This window comes from Nyctereutes procyonoides, unplaced genomic scaffold, assembly GCF_905146905.1.
Source record: "Nyctereutes procyonoides isolate TBG_1078 unplaced genomic scaffold, NYPRO_anot_genome, whole genome shotgun sequence".
NCBI classification, from domain to species: Eukaryota; Metazoa; Chordata; class Mammalia; order Carnivora; family Canidae; genus Nyctereutes; species Nyctereutes procyonoides.
Genome location: NW_026575025.1, coordinates 10,254,717 through 10,275,582, shown reverse-complemented (window position 1 = coordinate 10,275,582; position 20,866 = coordinate 10,254,717). Strand labels below are relative to the sequence as shown.

Below are 20,866 nucleotides of genomic sequence, written 5' to 3'. Positions count from 1 at the left end.
CCGCAGGCCATGAATGGCTAACAGTCTCCTGGTGTTCCTGACGTTCTGAGAGTTCCTGTTAAGGCTGGGGGTGCCTAGGTGTTCGGTACATGACCGTGGCATGCAAGGTGCCACAAATTCTGCGCACAAACATGAGTCAGGATGTTTCTGTATTCAATCGGGGAGGGGGTTGGTGAACATGGATCACAAGACCACGGCAGGGTGTTAAATGCTCTGTGTTGAAGGCAAGTGATGGTGGTGGGTGGGTGTCAATGACTACCTTTCTCCCCAGCCTCCCAGGGCCCCTCTCAGGCCACCCAGCTCTCCTTCCCAACCTCTGTTGGCAGGACTCCTTTCAGAGGACAGGCCTAGGACCCTACTGTGGGGGATGGCCCCCGGCGCCCCCGCCCCTCTCCCCCGGCCTGGCACCAGGCTGAGAGCCCGGGAGTCCCGGCGGCCTCCTGCCTGAAGGAGGCCGGCAATGCGCCTGGGAACGGGTGTGCTCGCCCCCTGGCGGCAGCAATGGAGGATGCGCCGCCGCCTCCCCAGGAATTCGGAGGAACTGTTCAGGCTGCGTCTTCCTCAATCAATCATTACACGTACATCTACTGAGTGCCAGTTCCGGGCCAGGCATTGTTCTAGGCGAACAAGGCTGACTTGGCTCTGACCTAGTGGGGAAGACAGACCGGGAGCTGTGGTGACTCTAGGGGTGATGAGAGCAACATTTCCAAGCCAGGAAAGGACTTGGCTGCTGCTTGAGAGCGAAACTCTGCCTTCCAGCCCTGCTCTGCAGCAGTGGGTGCTGGACAAGGTGCGGCACCTCTTGGTGACTTCCTCTTCCAAAAGGCCAAAGGTGGGAGGCAGCGTCAGTAAGGGGCACTCCTGAATCTCAATGCACACACAGGGCATGCTGTTCTTGCCAGATCACACTCATTTCCCTCTGCCTGGGGCTGGGGGTGCTTGGTGCTTGGTCCATTAGGACGCAGGAGAGTATTGCCGAGAGGATGAGTATACGAGTGCTTCTGTGTTGGAGGATTGCAGAATCTGAAGTTCCACAGAACTTGGCAACCCAGCTCTTTGCCCTTTACTAAACTACTTGCCCTGAGCAAGCCTGTTTCCTCATCTGTAAAATGGGGATAGGTCAGTCTTATATTGGCCTACCATCGCCTGCCCTGCTCAGAGTCCCAGCCCCTGTATGGTGACCCTTGATCATGTTGAGTTATTCGGCCTCGGCCCCTGACCAAGCAGAATGTCTTGAGAAGATAAACTAAAAGGCTCAGTAGCAAGCAGGGCCCGGTAGTGCTCTGATGAGCCACTGTGAGGAGTGTGCTGAATTCCCAGAGCCAGAAATTGGGACTGAGCACAGCTAGAGGGTTAGGAAGGGGCTTGCAGAGGCCCCTAAGGAAGGGGCTCAGAATCCTCTGCCAGCCCCAGTTCCCATGACGTGAGCTCCACATCTGGCCCTGGGGTTCTACGTCTTCCTCTGGAACTGAACTTGAGGCATCCTGTGTTTGGTTCCCAGAACCCAGGCCTCCCTTAACCTCCCAGCTCCCCACCTCACTGACCTTCACTCTTATTTATCAAACTCAAATCAGGGGACAACATTTATTGAGTGTCTCCGTAGTGCCCCAGTGCTGTGCAAGGCACTGAGGTGTGGGCATGGGATGGGGAGGGAGGACATACAAAAGGGGAGACTCCCTATCAGCAAAAAGCGTGGAGTGGTGGGTGAATATGGGGTGGGAAGAGCTGCTGGTGGCCCAGTGAAAAATTTGGGAGCCCTGCACCCAAATCTGTATCTGGACTGTCTGAAATCCCAACGTCCAGGATTTCTCTCTTCCAGTTGTCATTGTCTGTCTGACATGCGGGCTGATGTCCTTTTGTGCTCAGCACTGAGGGAGACTGGCTGGGGTCCTCCTTCCACCAGGGCCAGGTGTATAGTGATCCCCATGGAGTTAGCGTCCCCCAGATCCCCGATTCCAAGGGAGCTGAGGGCCCACAGCACTGGCCCCTGCCCCGACCCCTGGTTGCCTGGTGGCTGCCAGAGTACAGAGCCTATGACCACCTAACTCTGTGGGGCCCTGGAGCCGCCCTCACCCCTCTGAATTACCCACTCTGCCACTTCCTGGGCTACACGCACCCTCTTGTGGTCGTTACTGGCATCTTCTTTGCTCCGATTTGCTCCCAGCTCTGCCCCTCCCCCCCACTTTGGGGCTGTAGGGCATTAGGGTTAATTTATTGGTGACTTAGACTAGAGGGTGTCTTTGTAACCTGACACCTGGTTTGGGTGGGGAACCCTTAATGGCTGACTGTGCAATCAATATCTCAAGAGTCACTTCCCCAAACCTCAGTGTGTAATAAACTGTGCCCAGCCTCCCGTGAAGCTCTTGTGAGGCCCAGAAGAGGCTAAGTGCAGAGAAAATAGTTTCCAAGCACCCTTCCATTTGAGAAGCCTGTCTCCCCTGTTCAAGTCCCCTGGGCTGCCAGAGTGTCTGGCAGGACTTCCCATCTTGAGGATGGACTGGGGTCTGGGTGATCCTCCGGCTGGGATCTCAAGGATCTCCTCTAGAATCACAGACAAGAGCCTTCAGTGAATGCACACAACAGACCCTCAGAGGGGGTGTTGCTAACAGCACACCCCCACCCTCTCCTTCCCTCTAGTCTGAGCTCTGCTTTGCATCAGAACCATCCATGTGACCCCTGGAGGACTTCTGGGAGAAGGCAGGACAGCAACAGCACCCCCTCTTTCTAGGTGAGGACACTGGAAGACTGGCATTGTTAGTCTTCCGGGTGGGCTAAGGCCAGACTGGGCTCTGAGCCCTTGTGGGGTCCCTGAATCCTCCTGACCCAAAAGCAGGTGAAGCCTTCTGGGGCCCTGAAGCCCCAAGCCAGGAGGGGCTGCCAGCACAGCGCCTCTGCCCCACTGCTGCCACTGCCAGAGGCTGGGCCCCTGTTGAGTTTGTCCCTTGCCAGCACTCTGGCTACTAAAGACTGGTTGGCCTCCAGCTGGGAGGGAAGGGCAAGAGGCAAAGAGCCTTAGCCCTTGGTGTGGAGTCCCTCAGATCCCCTCAGCTTTATTCCAGTGTTCCATTATAGCCAGTCCAGGCACCACCCCTGCAGGTGTGATCACAGAGATGAGTATCAGACAGAGGGTGGCACGCCCAGGAGTGGCCTGGGGTGGGGAAGCCTGAGAGGGGTGGGCCTGAGAGGCATTCCCAGCAGGCTGAGTTTTATGTCCCAAATGACCAGTCTGGCCCCTTCCAGCTACTCCTCTGCTGCCTCAGCCTCTGGCCCCCCTGGCTGAGCAGGGCCCTCCCTAGCCTGGCCCATACCTCCCTCGGCCCTTTCAGTAATTGTCTCAGACTCTCCTCTGCTGTCCTCGGGACTGGCTTTGACCTTGAGGGCCCCATCTCCCTGGCGCCCCCCCACCTCCTCCCTGCCCCCTGCCTCTGGCTGCCCACTGCGGACCTCTGGTGCAGCCCTAGGTGTGGCCTCCTGGGCCTCAGGCTGCTCTGCCCTGCGATAGACCAGGTAGCTGGTTGTGGGAAGCCTGTGGGCCAGGGCTCCAGGGGGCAGGCAGTGGTAGCCCTGCTCCTTGTATAGGAAGAGGCGAAATGTGTCAGGCTGGGTCACTCGGAACTTGGTGGCACAGAGCTGGCTCAGGGTGGCAATCGAGGCCCCTGGGGGCACTGCCAGGGTCTTGGAGGTACAGCCGCTGCTGGGGTCCTGATAGGCTACTCGGAGGAGGTGCTGTGTAGAAGGAAAGCAAGAGTTCGATCCTGCCTGGCATATATCTGGCTGCAAAGCCTGAGGTCCCAGGGTAGGCTCTTTGGGGACAGGGTGGGGTGGTATAAATCCAGTGGTAGAGCCAAGAGACAAAAGCTGTTTGGACAAGGTGAGTTTCAAGCTGGGCTCAGAGGAAAGGAGAGATCTGCCTTGGCTAGCGGCTGGAAGGGTGGCCCCAGCAGGTCTCTAGAGCCCAACAACCAGATTCAGAGCCTACCTAAGGCTAAGCCTGGGCCCTAAGCGCATATACTGTGTCAACTCGTTTAATCCGCACATTGACCCCAGGAGGCAAGTACTGTAACCTCATTTTATAGATGGGGAAGCCAAGGCACAAAGAGGTTACATAACTTGCCCAAGCTCCTGCAAACAGAAAGTAGCAGAGCCAGGATTTGAACCTGGCATCTGGCTACGGGATGTGAACTCTTAACAAAGTCTAGGAAGGGTCCCTTGACTGGATGGAGAGGAGGGTAGGGGGAGCATGGGCTGGGAGCCTCACTCCACGGGAGGGCAGAGCCCCAGGCAGAGGCCAGAAGTCAGGATGTGGGGCTTGAGCTTGCCACCATGTCATACCTCAGTTTCTTCAGTCTGTAAGGTGGGCATATACTAATGGTCCCAATTTGGAATTTCTATGAAGCTGCAGGGCTGAGCCCCTAGAGTCACAGAGCACGGTGCTGGCACACAGAATGCACCCTCTCGAGAAAGGCTAGGGTTTGAGGTTTGGTCCCCATAGGGTGCCATGTCTATGACAGGGTGATATAGGACTAGCCTCTCCCTTGTTGGGTCTAACTAGGGGAAGGGGGAGACTGTGCAGGGTGATGCCAAACCCCCCCTTCTGCCCTGTGCTGGGGCTGGGCAGCTCAGCAGATGGGGTGGATGCCCAATTACCTGGAAGCTGTGGGTGGCGGGCAGGCGGCGCTGCTCCCAGAGGCTGAGGGAGCGCTGTAGCTCCTGTGACGGGCTCAGGGGGACGGTGTGGGCCTGGTCCAGGCCACTCAGCAGGGCCAGGCTGGCCGATAGGCTGGTCAGGTAGTAACCGCCTAGGACACAAGGGGAAGATTGCAGCTCAGGCTAGGGGTAGGTGACACTTCGCCACCCCCCACCACTTAATGGGGACCGTGCAGCCCCTGAGGCAGCCTGGTCCCACACAGGCAGGTGGAGGAGCTTCCTCACCCTCTCCGGTGAGCAGGGTGGGCTCCAGCAGTTCTGACATGTACTCAGCCTCCAGCAGCAGCTCAGGAAGGTCGCACTGGGCCAGGACGAGGCTTAGCAGTGGGAGGAACTCATCTGCCCCCGCGCCCTCCCCTGTGGGGTGACAGGGGAGGAAGCATCAGTCTCCTCTGGGGCCCCAGGGTCAGAGTCCACTCCTTGTCTCAGAGAGGGACCCTTCCCTCCACCTGCTGGGCCTTGGGTGAAGTGGTCTCTATGGCAACCACAGACAGAGGCTGGGGAGAGGGTGCTCTACTCTCTGGGCCTCAGCTGTACCATCTGTGAGATGGGAGTGTTGGGCTCACTTTCCCCCCTGCTGTGCCATTCTGGAGTCTCAGTGGGAGGCTGCCTCTGCCGCAGCAGGGGGCTGGCTGGTAGTGGGAGGAGGGGGCATACCCGCCTGGGTCCTCAGGGCTGTGTAGAGCAGCTGGCAAGCCTGCAGGAGCCGCTTGACCTGAGCACTGGGTGAGTAGGCACGGAGCAGCTGCAGCAGCTTCTGGTGCACCTGCTCTATTTCTACCGGGGAGGGCAGGCTCACATGGGACCCGAAGGCTCCAGGGCCCTGGGCCCGGGCCAGGCGGAGGCCTTCAGCCAGGCGGCCCAGGGAGCCATTGGCAGAAAGCCGGTGACGCAGGCGGGAGGCCAGGATGGGCCGGAGAGGTTTGAGCACGGAGCGGTGCAGCGACTTCTCCAAGATGTGCTCTGAGGAGGAGAGGCGGGCAGGGTCAAGGGGAGCAGGGCGCAAGTGGGGGCCAGAGTCCCCGGGAGGGGGGTGCAGCCAGAGGGGGAGAGAGATGAAAAGGAGGAGGAATCTCTGGTGAGACGGGAGAATAGTGGGAGAGAGGTGGGGAGCGCGAAGAGCTGGAATTACAGACTCTGCCGCTGAGCCCGTGGAGCTGGGGGCCAGGGTCTCACCCAGTCTCTCAGGCGGCAGCAGCTTCTCAGGGCCCAGCTCTGCGCTCAGCATGGCCCGAGCCCGGCTCAGCGCCTCTCGGACATCCTGCAGCTCCCGGGGCTCAGGGCCAGCCCGCACCTGGGTCAGGAGGTCCTGCACCAGCTGGCCCACAGCCGTCTGTCGGTCCTGCATCAGAGCTGTGGCCACCCGGCCCACCTGCCGCTCAGGCGCCAGCAGGGAGCAGAAGGCCGCGCTCATGGACCGCAGCAGGGGCCTCCGGTGGCCCAGGCGGGGTGAGGTTGCCGGGCTTCCGTGGGCCCTGGGCGCCCCCTCCTCTTCGGAGCTGCTGGGGGAGCCACAGTCTACCTCCCGGAGGGAGGGTAGGGGTGGGAGGCTGGGGCTGGTGCCCCCTGGCACACAGTACCCCACTGAGCTCTCCCTTCGCAGAAGCTGGCGAGGGGGTAACCTGTCTGTCTGGCTGGGGGCTGCACCTGGCAGAATGGGGACCGGGGGAGGTGGCACAGCGGGTGGAGACAGAGGGCTGGAGGTCTCCGTGGACACACGCACTTTGAAGCTCCTCTTGAATTTCTCCCGCTTGGTGGGGCCCAGGTCCCCTGGGAACAGGGGATTGAAGAAGCACAGGGCAGCTCCCGTACCCTGGTCCAGCTCTTGTGGGGGCCGGGGCTTCAGCCGGGGCAGCAGCTGGTCTTCAGATGGGCCCTGCTGAGCCCTGGTGTTGAGGGAGGAGCTCCAGAACTCTAGGGAAGAGAAACCAATTGGGGCCTCGGGGAGGTTTGGGGAGTTGTGCCCAAATGAGGGAAAGGCACTGACTCAGGCCTTGCGTCCACGTGCCTTCCTTTCCTTCTTGGCCTCAGCTAGTCCATCTGTGCAATGGGTAGCAGAAGAGCCCTTACCAATGCCCAGATGGGAGATGGCTTCCAGTTCCTTGTGGGTGGCTGCCTGGCAGATGGCTCTGGGGAGCTGCAGTGGGAGGAGGAGGATGTCTCTGAGGCCAGAGAGAGAAACAGAAAGCCAGGGGTGAGGGATGCTCAGGGCACTGGGGGCTGACAGGACCTGCAGAGGCTGGGAGGACAGGATGTCCCAGGGACCTGGGACCAACGGACACCAGGCACCCTGCAGCCAGGCTTACCGGGTATGGCAGTAGGCGCAGATGAGCTGGACCAGGTCTGGGAACATGAGTTCTGAGCCCTCCAAGGAGACGCCTGAGGGATGGGAAGTGCGGTTGTTCTCCAGAAAACACCCCTGTGCCCAGCCCTGACTGCTTCCAGCCCCTTCCCCCCAGGCCAGTCTTGCTCACCCCCAGGGCTCTCCTGGATGTAGTGGCTAGAGACAAAGGAGGGGCCACTGGCCTCGGGCAGCCGCACGCACAGGGCCTGGCACCCGCGAGTGTTAGATTTCCGCACAAGGAACATCTGCAAGGGACAGGGGTCGGAGGCTCGGGACCTCCGTGTCCAGCCTTTCCCCCCCACCCCCGCCTCCCCTGGCCAGTCCCAGGGTCAGGGGCCAGACTCACCCCCGGGGGCTCGGTCCTCAGCACATGCAGTGCAGCCGCCGCGTTGGCCCGCAGCTGCAGCCACACGGGCCGCGTGAGCAGCAAGCGCTCCCGCAGGCTCACGGTGCGCCCGGGCCGCTGGGGCCCAACTGTCTTCCACCCGCCGGCCCCGGGCACATCATACAGTGGGTCCTGGGCTGGCCTAAAGGGTGGGCACCAGATCTGAGCAGAGGCCCAGGGGGTGGGACCCTTGCCCAACCCTTTCCCCCCCCTCTGCCCTGGGACGGACCCTGCTCTGCCATCCCTCTCTGTCCCACGGGGCTGCCCTTCCAACTTCACTAGCTTTTCTCTCTCCGGGTGCCCAGGTGTGAAGTTGGAGAGGCTGGGGGCTCCAAGAGGTCCAGCCCCTGGCTCCCCAGGGGTTTCCATGGCTGGGAGCTCCTTTGGTTTCTCCCGGTTTCTCCCAGGACTCAGGAAGAGAATCCAGCCCCCAAGGCAAGAGCGCTCACATTCCCAGCAGTGAGTAACACTTCCTGAGGGCGGTTCGCCCTGTCACGCCCCGCCAGTTAACTCTTGTGTGTCCCCTTAGCCCGGGCAGTGCCCGCTTCCTCTGTGTTCAGGCCCACCCTCAGAGCAAGGGTCCTCTCCATGCAGTGCCACTCCATGAGCCCCGGCTGTGGGGCTGCCACCTCCACACAGTGCATCCTGAAGCCTCACCAGCCTCCTCAAGGCACACGAGCAGGTGGGAAGGGGTTAAGCTGGGCCCATCTGGGTCCCACAGGCCCAAGTTTGCCCATGGGGCACCTTTAATTAAGTTTGTGGTCAACTGCTCATTTGTGTGCCCCGCCCCGCCCCCCCATCAGCCCAGTGGGAGGGCACCCCCTACTGGTCACAGATGACTCATTCTCCAGCCTAACTTGGGTTTTGGATTTTCAGGTTGCCATGGAGAAAGGATGCTGTGTCTCCTTGGAAACTAACCCCTTTGCTTAACTGAGGTTCTGGGGGTGGTTCTAACACTTGGCGCTAAATGGGATGTGGGTGGGGGAATTTGGTTGTGAGGTCGTCAGCACATGGTGCTGCTGCCAGCTGCCTCCTACACTCCCAGGCCCCGCCAGCCTGCCTTACCAATCTGCCAAGTGACTGGGGCAGGTGCAGACATGACCCAGGCTCCAAGCACAGAGCACACAACCCTCCCCACCCCCGACACATGATCAGCCTGTGCCACATGTTGCTTCAGACTTTGCTCACTCCCCCACCTCTGGGAGGGCCCCCCCCCATACCCCAACTCAGAGTAGGTAGGCTACTGCCAGGTACAGAGAGGAGGTACCAGAGACTCCAGGAGAGCCCACCTGACTCAGGCACTCCCCAGGGTAGCCCTGATTCCCTCGCAAAGTAAATCAGACACACACAGGTCATGCTAGGGTCCCATGGAAGGTTTTAATTCCAGTCCCTGAAATCTGGGAGACATCAAGAACCTCCTTGAGAAGACCTGGGGAGCCTGCCTTCTCACCTCCAACAACGGCCAGGAGAGACAGGCCCCCCAAAATATAATTTCTGGTTCAAAGTTCCCAGGAAGTGGGGCCCAGCTCACTAGCTCAGTGACTAGTCCAAGGTCAGCAGGAAGAATGTTGCTTTGGCTTAAGAGGAGCCACATCTTCTTTGTCTGGGATGGTGAGGAGAAGGCTGATCTCGTGGGTGGAGGGGGGGGGCGCTCACTGGGGACAGGGAAGATAGTCATGTCTGGTTAAGGCAGCTCTGGGCCACACAGTGTGCAGGCCCCGAGGAGGGCAGAGGAGTCCAGACCGTGATAGCTGGAGGGGAAGGCCATGCAGCAGCACTGGGAAGCTGGCCGGACAGACCCTGAGGGGCTTGTCAATCTGCCTTCCTACAGCAGGAAAACGCAAATCCTGGGTTTGCTGCCAGCTGCTCCAAGGGGGCCCTTGGCTCTGAAGAGCAGGGTCATGGTCCTAGAGGGACACCAGAAGGGGAAAAAGCACCGCAGGTAAGAAGCTGAACCAAGAGGGGAACACCAGTGCCTATGGGGTGCTGAGAGGAACAGCCTTGGTCTGGCCCAGGGCAGCTCTACAGCCCTCACCCCTGGGCTCACCAGGGCCACCCCGCTGCTGGGGCCTAGCATTCCAGCCCTCCCTGACTAGTCCTGGTTGCAGGGAGCTTCATCCCATAGCCCCACCCCGGCTCCGCTTCCCCAAGCCCCCAAAGTGCCCTCAAACCCAAACCATTCTAACTGGGGCCACAGAGCTGACATAACCACTGCCTCTTTCTGGGTTTCCTTCCAGGAGGCTGGGCTGGGGGAGGTGGTGGCAGGAGGCAGAACAACTCCTGTGGTTCTTACCATCTGCTTTTCTCTTCTGAGGGGACACAGCTGCCCTAGCCTGGGGGGGTAAGAAGAAAAGCCCCCCTTGAGAGCCCGCCTCCAACTTGGCAAGTAGCCTCCTCCACATCAGCTTCTCTGGGGCGGGGGCGCTGCTGGGTCAGTGCAGCATCAAGATGCGTGGGGAGCATAAGCCCCTTTCTGGGCAAAGCTCTGATGTGGTCTCCTGACAGATGCCAAGCCAGGCCAGGCCAGGGCAGCCCAGCCACCTTCCTTCTCACCCTCCCTCCCTCCCATCCCATCAAAACCTGCCCTGGAAGGAGGAAGGGAATGACACAGATTAAAAGGTCCCTCCTGCAGGGAAGCCTCAGGCAAAAGGGGACTTGTGTGGGGTGCACCTGGGTGGCTCAGTCGGTTAGGTGTCTGACTTTTGATTTCATTTCAGCTAAGGTCATGATCTCAGGGTCGTGAGATCAAGCCCCACATCAGGCTCTGTGCTCAGCATGGCACCTGCTCGGGATTCTCTCTCCCCCTCTCCCTCTGCCCTCCCACCCCTGTGCCACTTGCATGCACGTGTGCACTTTCTCTCCCTCTCTCTAAAAACAAATGGGTGTGTGTGGGGGAGCTTGTGAGCTGACAGCAAAGCCAAGGAACCTGGGCAGAAGGCAGGAGGTGCTGAGGGCTGAGCAGAGCTCCCAGGCCCTCAGGAAGCCCGTGTGTGGTGAGGCCGCAGGGGCCAAAGCTTTCAGGGATGGGGACCTGTCCCAGGGAAGCAGGTGGCACTGGCCCCACCTTTTTGATGGCTGTCCAGTCCTCTAGGATGTCGATCTCCTGCAGCATATACACGATGTAAGGACCTGCAATGGGGGTCAAGGAAGCAGGAAGCCCAGTGGAGGGGGCAGGTGACAGGCCTCCCGCTTGGGAGCTCCAAAACTTGGGGGAGGCAGTGTGGGGAGGCCAGGAGGCTGAGGACCCTGGTTAGAGCTCAGGTTCTGCCTCCTGCCTCTTGGATCCCAGGTTCTTGGGGCAGGGCCTATGGCCTCATGAGTCCGTGAAGCGTACTCAGCCTCACCCCCTACCTCCCCTTAGTTCCTCCTCACTCCTCCCTCCAGTTTAAAGGTCAGTAGGCCAAAACCCAGGTCCCCCACTCAGGGACCTTGATCCCTCTATTCCCTGTCCCTTTAGTATCCCTTCATCTGGCCCCTTCTACACACAGACTTCACAGTCTCTTCCATCCTAGAGACGACCCTCCTTTGGTCTCCCACTCCCTTCCAGAGTGGGAGGGTCTGCTCTGTCCTCGGGCTCTGTACCTGATGCCTCCACACCCTCACCCCCTGTTCAACCCACAAGTCCTCAAGGCCCAGACTCCTCCCTCCCTGCCTGCCCTGACTGCCATCACTGGGCGGCCAGTGTCCTGGGAGCCTGAAGGCTGCAGGAGTACCGGGGGTGCAGGTGGAGGGCATGTGGATCCTGCTCCCGTCTGTGGTGGGCTCTGCCAGGGAGGATGAGGGCTCAGCAAGCCCTGGGCTGAAGTGGCTCATGCCTAATGTGAGGCTGGGCAACTACTGTGTGGGATGTGGGTACCCCCAGTTTAGGCCACAGGGTTGCAGAGGACAGAGAAGCCATAGCTATTGGGGGGAAACCAGGAGAGGCTTCACAGAGGAGATAACGGGCACAGAGAGGCAGCAAGGCATTCCAAGAAGAGGGTGGGAAGTGAGAGAAGGCGGGGTGACGTGGTGGTGGTAGGAAAATCTAGGACCTGTTGGGAATATTGTGGGAAAGCCAGAAGAACCTCAAAGGAGACTTCCCTCAGGAAGTTATGGGGAGTCACTAAATGGATACTTCTGTTTCTCTATCCAGCCCAGGAGAGACCCAGGGCCTCACAGGAAATTCCTGACAGTTGGATTTGCCTGGACATGGCCACATGATGCCAAATGACCATAAACTGCCATAAATGACTGCCTGCCGTGTCCCCCCAACCCCCTCCCTTAGTTTGGAGCTAACCCTGCTGTCCTGCCCAGGTCAGGCCGCCGTGGGTGGAAGGATACCAGAAACGAGAGGTGCCTTCTTCCTCTTGCTGGGTGGCAGGGAGTCCCAGGTCTTTGCGCTGCTTCTGGCGTGCAGTTTGTCATCCCACCACTCTGTGCCCCCAGACCCAGAGTCAGGATCAAAGAGCTGGCCATCCCTGGACACCCCACTCTTGTAGCTGTGTCCATCACATGAGCCAGACCAGCCCCTACCCCTCCTCTCCCTCCCAGGCCAGTGGAGAGCACCCTGGGCCAGGGGCTTGGAAGCTGAGGCCAAGGCTAGATGGCAGAGCCATGCAAGCCTGGGGAAGAGGTCACTGTACTTCTGTGAGCCTGGTTTCTTCATCTGTTTAGTGGGCAGTGTGACAATGACAATTCTGGCCTCCCTGGGATACCATGTGAACACAGGCGCTGTGGACACGGAGGGGACGGTGGCTATTGTATGTGTGGGTGTGTCAGAATGACACCTCCTGTTCTGGAAAGAGATCAGGGGCCAAGGAGGGCAGGGGGACCGTTCTTTCTGAGCCTCCTCTGTGCACCAGGCACTGGGCTGTGTCCTTTCTGTGCCTGGTTCCATTTAGGCCCCAGAGTGACACCAAGAAGCAGGCTCTCCTACATGCTCCCTGTGCAGGCAGAGCAGCAGGTGGTGTGGGAGGGCGGGATGGGGGGTGGGTGGGAGGGGTGGGGGCATGGCTACAACAGTGCCTAGTGCAGCCTCACCAGAGCTGATGTCCAGGCTCTGGCGGTCCTCTTCCAGCCTCTGGATCCGCTCTTGCAGCTCCCCCTGCAGCGTGTCATAGAGCAGCAGCTTCTCACTCTGGAAAGGGTGAAGGTGCTCAGCAGGGTGGCAGGGACAAGCCACCTTCCATTCACCTCCCCCAGCCCAGCCCGCAGTCACATTCACCTCCAGGTGCTGTTTGGCTCCCTGCAGCTCACATTCGTACTTATTCCGGATCACGTCCAGACAGAAGCCCTTGTAGATCCCTGTAGAGGGAGGGAGATGGGAAGCCCTGCTTGGCCAGGGTCTTGTGTGTCCAAAAGGGGGAGCCAGGAGCAGAGCTGGGCAGGAATGAGGAAAGAAGGGAACAGACAGCCATGGGCTCTGGCAGAGGAAGATGCGAGGAGGCCTGGGGTCACCCCAGAGCACAGGACAGCCCACAGACCTGCCACCTGAATGCGTATCTTGAGGCTCCGCTGCAGTCCCCCCAGAGGCTCTGTGTATTCAGGTGCTCTCTCAGCCCCCACTTCCTCCAGCCGCACCCTCAGCTGACTCAGCCGTTCCCTGAACAACCTGGGAGGGAAAAGGCAGCACATGTTTGTTCATCAGACACGTGGCTAAGCGCCTGCTCCATGGCAGGTCCCATGCGTCAGGCCCTTGGCCACCCCTGCCCAGGACCAGGCCCGCTGCCTCCTCACCCCAGGGGGCCTAAAGACCCAGCCCTAGACGCCCCGTGCTCACTTCTCCTTGAGCTCCGAGAACTGTTTCTCCAGGTCCAGCATCTCATTGACGCACTCGCTGCGACGCCGCTCATAGTCCTCGTCGTCCATCTCTGGGACAAGAGGCCAGTCAGCTCTGGCTGAGGAAAAGCGGGCGGACGCTTGTGTGCACATGTTGGGGGCTCACCTGAGCTCTCTTCCTCCGATTCAGTCTGGCTGCCGCTCCGCTCCTCCTCGCTCTCTTCCTCCTCCCCATTCATCTCAGTGGCCGAATCACCCTCTGCTTCCATCTCTTCTGTGTCTTTGCTTGGAGGCTGGATGGGCATCTGGGCTCTGGGAGGAGGGGAGCCATCACTTATCATCACCCTCAGTTCTGAGTGAGAAAGTGACCATGTGGGGAGTCAAACCAAGCCCTGCCCAAATATCTCCCAGAAGCCTGGGAGCCACAGAAACGCTCTCAATCTTGGACATTGTTGGTGATCCCAATCTGGGGAATGCTGGCCAAGGTGATGGTCCACCTGGGAAACACCAAGGATGGATTCCCCACTGCCTCTGGGACTGGGCCCGCACTCATGGCTGGGGTGTTTAAGGACCTGCACAGGGATCCCTGGGTGGCGCAGCGGTTTGGCGCCTGCCTTTGGCCCAGGGCGCGATCCTGGAGACCCGGGATCGAATCCCACGTCAGGCTCCCGGTGCATGGAGCCTGCTTCTCCCTCTGCCTATGTCTCTGCCTCTCTCTGTGACTATCATAAATTAAAAAAAAAAAAAAGGACCTGCACAGACTGGACTTGAAGTACTGAGCCAGCTCCTTTACGCCACCATCCTTAAGTGCGCCATGCCTTCATACTCCCCACCCCGTCCATTGATCCTTTCAGCTGGAATGCCATCCACTTCTCATCCTGAGAACACTCTGCAATCCTCATTTTCTTTCTTTTTTTTTTAATTTTTATTTATTATTTATGATAGTCACACAGAGAGAGAGAGGCAGAGACACAGGCAGAGGGAGAAGCAGACTCCATCCAGGACACGTGGATCAAGCCCTGGGCCGAAGGCAGGCGCCAAACCACTGCGCCACCCAGGGATCCCTGCAATCCTCATTTTCTCGCTGTGTTCTGGATCAACGCCTATGTCCTTCTGCTTTCTCTGGAGCCTCATATTACCAGTACCCCCATCTCCACTGTTTCTCCAAACCTTGACAGCTTCTACCCATGAAATTTTAGATGTGTTCGGGTATTGTCTCCCATTTAGAAATAGCAGAACACAAAACCTCGCCCTATTCCACTTAACCATTCCCCATTTCCCACCTCACAGCTACCTTTCCCAAGGCTCTGGCTGTTCCTACTCTTTCACCAACCAGAGGTTCCATTCCATATCTCTATGATTGCCCTCAGCTGAAGTGAATTCTGTGGCATCAACCGATGTCCACCTTGTGTCCAATGCCAGTATTTTTTAGTGCTTATCTTCGTTGACTTCTCAGGAACAATGAACACTATTAATCATTCTTTATTTACTCATCTAAGATTTATTGAAGACCTAATATATGCCAGGTACTGTCAGATGCTATGGTCAGATGCTGGGCACGATGGAGCAGACAGACAGTCTCTGATCTCAAGGAGTTTGTAGGTTCCTGGGAGACAGGCAATAAGCAGACCGTACTATGGTATGAGAATGGTTAAGACTGGAGGGCATATGGGGGAGGCATCTCACTGGAACCTGGAGCTTGCTCCAACAGTGAGGGCTTGCAGAGGAAGATCCTTGCTGCAGCAATAGGGAGGACTTGCAGACAGATGAGCTGAGATGGCTGGAGAAGGAACATTCCAAGCAGAGTGAATAGCATGGGCAAAGACTCTAGAATGAGAGAAGGGGCAGGGGTGGGGGTACATGAGTCTAAGCCTCAGAGAGAAATCTGGGGTGCAGAGATCTGGTCATCGGCATATAGTGAGTGCTTCAGGCCTTGGGAGAAGGCACAACCAGCAAGGCAAAATGTGTGGAGTGAGAAGAGGTCCAAGATAGAACTCCCAGGGCCACCAAAGGGGCAGGTGATGAAAGCCCTGCAAAGGAGAAGGAAATTAGCAAGAAACAGAGGAAGAGAAGCACAGTCATGGGGAGAAAGAATTTCAGAAGGAAGGACGATCATAGTGCCAAATACTGCCAAGAGATCAATTATGAGGAAGACTAAACAGTCCAACCAACAGCTAATCTCTACCTACTGAAGGCTTCGATTTCACTGTGATGTTCTTCCAACTGCTCTGGGCACGGTACTGTAGTCCTTTAGATGGATACAGACACCACTCCCTCCAGGAAGCTCTACTTGTTTACATCTCCTCTCTATTTGCCCGTTTTCATGTCTGTCTATCCAATCAGGCTGTAAGCCTTACCAGGATGGGGATGCACATGCACCTCATTCACCCAGCACAGTACTTACTTCACAACTGGTGGATATGCAAATACAAATTAAACAAAGCACACTTTTTCAGGGCAGCTTTTACTTCTTGATTGCCCCAGGACCCTGTAGTGGTAGCAAACCCAAAGTATTCTGTTAACTTTCCTTGACACACTGGGACGCCTGGGTGGCTCAGGAGTTGAGTCTGCCTTTGGCTCTGGGCGTGGTCTTGGGATCCGGGAGTCCCGCATTAATTTTCCCTGCGGGGAGCCTGCTTCTCCCTCTGCCTGTGTCTCTGCATCTCTCATGAATAAATAAATAAATCTTAAAAAAAGAAAGCAAAAGCCTTTCCTTGACACAATTTGAGTTGTGTATAATTAACTGGCGCACGGCTCAGCTTAGTCGCATTCTTCAATGATTTCACAAGTGATGTGAACCTGAGCCGAAAACCTCAGTTCTCCAAACCAACCTCATCTTTCCCATTCTTAAGCAGGAACTGAGTTCCTGCAGTTCCCAAACTTCGCAATTCCTCTTCATTGTAAAATTATATATATTTCCTTTGTCTCCAGCTGTCTCTGATTCTACTGAGGGAGCAACATTAAATCACAACCTCCCCTCCTTACCCCAGGTGCAAAAAGAGGCTAGCCAAAAGAGGATAACCGTTGCTAGTCTGAGCGTTCTAAAGATTGCAAGGCGTAGGGGATGGAAAAGGAAATTATAAGGCGCTGTACACACACAATTTATATTTTTAGAAAGTGAGCATTTCGGGGCGGACCTCCACGGAAGGCCGATTCTTGTCCTTGGAGAGAGCCCACCCAGACCCCTGCGCGGCGCGGGGCGCCAGGACCCTCCCGCTCCGTTCCATTCCCGTCTGCGCCGGCGCCGCGGGCGGGGGAGTCACTGCCTCTTCGGCGGCCAACAGCGGCCCCGCGGCGCCGCACGCGTCCGGCCGGTTAGGTCTCCGCTTCGGCCCTGATTGGCCCAGCTCCGACCGACTGGCCAGAACCAGGTGCCCTGAGGAGCGTTACGCACCGTGGGGAGGGGGCCTCCAGGTTGACTTCTGAAACTCCCTGAGAGGTGCCCGCGGCGCCGGGCTCCCGGAAACGACGCGCCAGTCCCTCTACTCCGGGAGGCGGGGCCCGCTGCACTTCCGCATACGTCATCAGGAGGCGCCGGTCGCGAAATTCACAATTAGACAGCTAGCGGCGAAGCATGCTGGGATACCGCGGGGCCGGTCTCCATAGCAACCGGCCGACATTCTCGCAGGGTTTTGGCCGGCTGGCGGAAAAGACCCTCGTGGTTTCCCTGCTGTGCGGTGGGCGCCTCTTGGGCCGCAGCAACCTCCTCCCCACCCCTGTGCCCCCCCCGCCCCGGGGAAGGTAAGAAGCTGCGACCCCACCCTCTGCCCGCCAGGATCAGGAGAGTCATGGAGCCAGCTGTAGGTGTGAACACTCATTTATTTACACATGGTCGTTGGTAGGCAAATAACCCAGTCTGTTCGACGGCACAGATTTGGCACGGAACCTGCAGACCCTTCCTTTCCCCAGAGCTCCCGAGGGTGGAGGCCTGGAAGAACCAGGAAGTTTAGTTTTCTGCCCCAAAGCTAAGAACTAAATTCAGCGCCTTTATCTGATTTCTTCCAAAAAGTCCATTTTGCTAAGTACTCAGACTTCTCAGTTCTGCCCCATTCATACTCTTTGCTCTCCGACTGCTCACCCACCCCAGATTGTTAATAATAATAACAATAATACTGTAATAATATTAATAATACTTCACATTTGTACGAAGCTTACAGAATGTTTTCACATATAGCATCTCATCTGAGCCTCCCAACAGTTCTGTGAGGTAGGTATTTTCACCTCCCTTTTTACAGATGGGATAACTGAGGCTCAGAGAGGAAATGGGATTTGCTCAAGGCCACACAGCTAGTTAGTGGTAAAGCTAGGACTTGATCCCAGCACCCCATATTCAAGTCCAGTGTTCCAACACCACAGCTACCACGGTAAAGTGGAGTGACATTGATTATCCCTGTCAGGCCTGAGGGACGGCCTAAGGAGGGAAAAGGCTGAGACTTCTCTGACTAGGGGAGGGAGGGCCTCAGCAGTGACGAGGGGAGTCAGGGTACTTGGCCTTCAACTCCTGTTTGAACTGGCGGTAAAGGATCTTATTGTGCTGATTTTCTGCCTCCTTTTGGGGATGGAACTTCAAAGCTTCCTTAAAGCCCTTATGAACCAGGAAACCTTCGTTCAGCACCTCGAAATCAAATCCTGCCACGTGCAGCTCACAGGCCTGTTGGAGGAGAGACAGGTCAGTGAAGTTGGATGACATTTCTAGGCCTGAGACTGGCATCCCTGAAGCCTCTCTCCAGCATCCCTACTCCTCTGGAGGCATCTACACCATCCAACCACTTCCTCAACTATGACTATCCTGCCACATTGCCTCCTTTCCATCCAGGACCACTCATAGCTCCCAGCGCCCCCCACTCCTCCTCCCCCATTGCCCCTGCCCTTTCCCTTATGGGCACCTGGCTGATGCGATTGAAGCCGTACTGGCGAAAGCGCTCGTCGAAGGTGGGCACCTTGCCTCCAGCCACGTAGAATGGTTCCCAGGGGTCCTGCCAGGGCACCACGTAGGCAGGCCTCAGCAAGCTCTCTTCTGGCAGGTTGACCCAGCGGGAGTAGTTGGTGGGTGCCTGACAGGGTGTGCACAGCCCATAATAGAAGGGCCTCACCTCGCCCACTTGGTAGAGCTGCAACAGCTCATTCTTGTTTGTGGGCATGCGGCGGGCTCGGCGGATCTCAAAGGCAGGCACCACCAGTGCTGTGCCCGCCCACTGCTTGCTCTGATCCAGCATTTCCCGAAGACCCCTCCACAGCCCCTCACTGGGCACCATGTCCACGTCGATTACCAGGGCATAGTTGGCCCCCTCACGAGCCAGATTCCTCAGCAGGTTATTGGGGTAGGAGACGTTGGTGCCCAGCGCATAATTGATCCCCGGCTGGGCCACCCTGGCTAGCTTGTCAAAGACCTCCTGGCAGGACCGCAGCAAGGCAAACTCCCCAGGCTCCCGGGGATCAGGCACAGCGGCCTCGTAGCGCGAGGGGCACACAAGGTGCATGGCAACCCTGGCGCGCATATCGGGGCAGTGGCTGCTCAGCGCGTAGGTCAGCACCGTGGCTAGCTGCGCTTCCTCCTTGGTGGCCGCGAACACCGCCACGGATAGCGGGCCCTCCCAGCGTTCCAACAGGCCCGACAGGTGCAGCAGGTTGTCCACGCTGGCGTGAGTGGCCAGGATCACATCATTGGGGTCCATGGTGGTCTTCAGTAGGCCCCTGTAGACGCGGTAGTCGCCACTGGCGTCCAGGACGCCTCCAGAGGCCAGAGCGGTGCGGAGTTGCGCCTTGACCTGGTCCACGGACCGCGGGGAAGGGGGAAAGAACTCAAAATACTGGTCTTGCTCCTCTTGCCCGTGGAGCCCGGACAGCAGCGACAGGTAGAGCAGCTGCAGCATCGCCACCAGCATTAGCGCGGCCAGAAGCAGCTGGTAAAAGGCGCACCGGATGGCGTAGGACATCTGCATGGCTCTCGGGGCTCCGAGCGCGCAGCAGGGACCACCGGGCCGCAGCCTTTGCCAGCCGCAGCAAGCCCGGATTTACCGCAGCCTGCCGAGCACAGCCGAAGCGAGCCGAGGCGAGCCGAGCCCCGCGCAGCTTCCCCGTCGGAGCGGGCCTTGGGGCGCGCCAGCTCGCCCCCTGCGCGTGAGGAGGAGCTACTGCATTCGCCGCCGCGCCGCGCTTTGCAAACCCTGAAAAGTGCCCGCGGCCGCGCCTGCGGGGTTCTCAGGGACCCGCAGCCCGCCCTCCCGATCAGTGTGCGACCCCCCCGGGACCCAGCGCGTTCTGAAACACCCGCGCGCTCCCCCCGCCTTAGGAAAGGGAAGCCGCGGCAGAGCTCTGGGTGCAGCTGGGGGAAGGATGATGCGGGTTCGCGGCCGCGGCGGGCGGGATGGAACACACAAAAAAGCCCTTTCTCTTTCCGCCGTCTCTCCCTCCGCCAGGTTCTATGAAACCCACACTGAGGCAGGGATGCGGAGAGGCTCGTAAGGTGCGGAGGAGATGAGAGATAAGTGCATGTAGAAAGGGCCGCTCTACGTGGGACGAGGTGGCCGAGTGGTTAAGGCGATGGACTGCTAATCCATTGTGCTTTGCACGCGTGGGTTCGAATCCCATCCTCGTCGATCGTGTTTTACACGAGGTGAGGGGGGTGTACTTTTCTGCCTTCCTGGGAAGAGGGCCCAGGGTCCAGTGGCCCGTAAAAGACCCGAACTGGAACTCTGGCTGAAGCCAAATTGGGAGCCAATCTATTATCTACGGCAATTAGAGAAACCCCCCTGGAGGTGCCGCCTTATTCTCTAAAGTGGTGGAATTTGGTAGTAGTTCGGTGTCTGATCACTGAAGTTATCACTCTGTTCAGGCCACTGACAGCAATTCTCCTAGGGGGAGACCTCCCACCCCTACCCCCGCAACACACACACACACACACACACACACACACACACACACACACACGTTTAAGCAGGAGGCCTAGAAAACCTAAAACACCGGCCAACATATACAGAAACCCCTTAAAAAGCATTTGTGAAATAATTAATCCATGGGCTCTAGACAAGGAGAGGCTGTGGGGAAAGGCAGGTACTTTCACAGCTCAATCAATTATATATGATAACTATATGAGCTCTGTGAATCTTGGGAAGGTGCAGACCGGGAAGGGCTTCCAATTTTCAGGACAGGGCTTCCAATTCCTCCCTATAGGCAATGGGAAACTAAGGTTGGTTTTGTATTTTAAAAAGCAAGTTTAAATTTTTTTTCTTTTTTTTTAAAGAGACTCAGCAAGAGCATAAGCAAGGGGGAGGGACAAAGGGAGAAGCTGATTCCCCACTGAGCAGGGAGCCCAAGGTGGGGCTGGATTCCAGCACCCTGGGATCATGACCTGAACCAAAAGTGGATGTTTAACCAACTGAGTCACCCAGGAGCCCCAGGAAGCCAAGGTTGATGAATTGAAGAGTAACTAGGGCACCTATATTTTGCAGCCCCAGCAAATAACACCTACTGAGCACCCACTCGGTGCCAGGGGCTGTTAGGCACCCCGGATGAAGCCTTGCAGGGGACTTGACAGGTACTATCTTTGAAGATTTGCACTGGTGACCTGTGGTAGGAAAGTGGACAAAAGTATATGCAGACCTGTTTGGCACAGGCCTTGCAAACTGGAAGCTCAGGTGTCAGGTTTGGTGCTGTTAGGGTCTTTGACCTGC

General features: G+C 57.9%; 3 protein-coding genes and 1 non-coding gene across 6 annotated transcripts; 1 reads left to right on the top strand and 3 right to left on the bottom strand.

Annotated features, from left to right (window-relative positions):
- Positions 1-1,570: 1,570 nt before the first annotated feature.
- Positions 1,571-7,844, bottom strand: RIN1 (Ras and Rab interactor 1). Its single transcript, XM_055315206.1, has 10 exons — positions 7,666-7,844; positions 7,398-7,578; positions 7,182-7,296; positions 7,014-7,086; positions 6,778-6,869; positions 5,884-6,621; positions 5,365-5,670; positions 4,933-5,064; positions 4,648-4,799; positions 1,571-3,726 (listed from the first exon to the last, which is right to left on the bottom strand). Exons 1-10 carry the CDS (start codon positions 7,803-7,805, stop codon positions 3,241-3,243), a joined length of 2,415 nt encoding a protein of 804 aa, XP_055171181.1. The 5' UTR covers positions 7,806-7,844; the 3' UTR covers positions 1,571-3,240.
- A 950-nt stretch (positions 7,845-8,794) lies between these two features.
- On the bottom strand, positions 8,795-16,697 carry BRMS1 (BRMS1 transcriptional repressor and anoikis regulator). 3 transcript variants are annotated; one of them, XM_055315179.1, is made up of 10 exons: positions 16,588-16,697; positions 13,360-13,545; positions 13,195-13,285; positions 12,899-13,026; positions 12,640-12,719; positions 12,456-12,552; positions 11,757-11,849; positions 10,501-10,565; positions 9,730-9,769; positions 8,795-9,343 (listed from the first exon to the last, which is right to left on the bottom strand). In XM_055315179.1, exons 2-10 carry the CDS (start codon positions 13,532-13,534, stop codon positions 9,336-9,338), a joined length of 777 nt encoding a protein of 258 aa, XP_055171154.1. In that variant the 5' UTR covers positions 13,535-13,545; positions 16,588-16,697; the 3' UTR covers positions 8,795-9,335. The 3 variants fall into 3 exon arrangements, with proteins under 3 accessions (XP_055171154.1, XP_055171152.1, XP_055171153.1); XM_055315177.1 differs by lacking the exons at positions 8,795-9,343; positions 9,730-9,769 and having other exon boundaries at positions 9,777-10,565; XM_055315178.1 differs by lacking the exons at positions 8,795-9,343; positions 9,730-9,769 and having other exon boundaries at positions 9,777-10,565; positions 13,360-13,505.
- Positions 16,698-16,994: 297 nt separating this feature from the next.
- On the bottom strand, positions 16,995-19,255 carry B4GAT1 (beta-1,4-glucuronyltransferase 1). Its single transcript, XM_055313439.1, has 2 exons — positions 18,080-19,255; positions 16,995-17,844 (listed from the first exon to the last, which is right to left on the bottom strand). The coding sequence occupies exons 1-2, from the start codon at positions 19,133-19,135 to the stop codon at positions 17,653-17,655; spliced, it is 1,248 nt and encodes a 415-aa protein (XP_055169414.1). The 5' UTR covers positions 19,136-19,255; the 3' UTR covers positions 16,995-17,652.
- A 455-nt stretch (positions 19,256-19,710) lies between these two features.
- On the top strand, positions 19,711-19,792 carry TRNAS-GCU (transfer RNA serine (anticodon GCU)). The gene has a single exon. It is a non-coding gene; the product is annotated as a tRNA-Ser (tRNA).
- Positions 19,793-20,866: the final 1,074 nt, after the last annotated feature.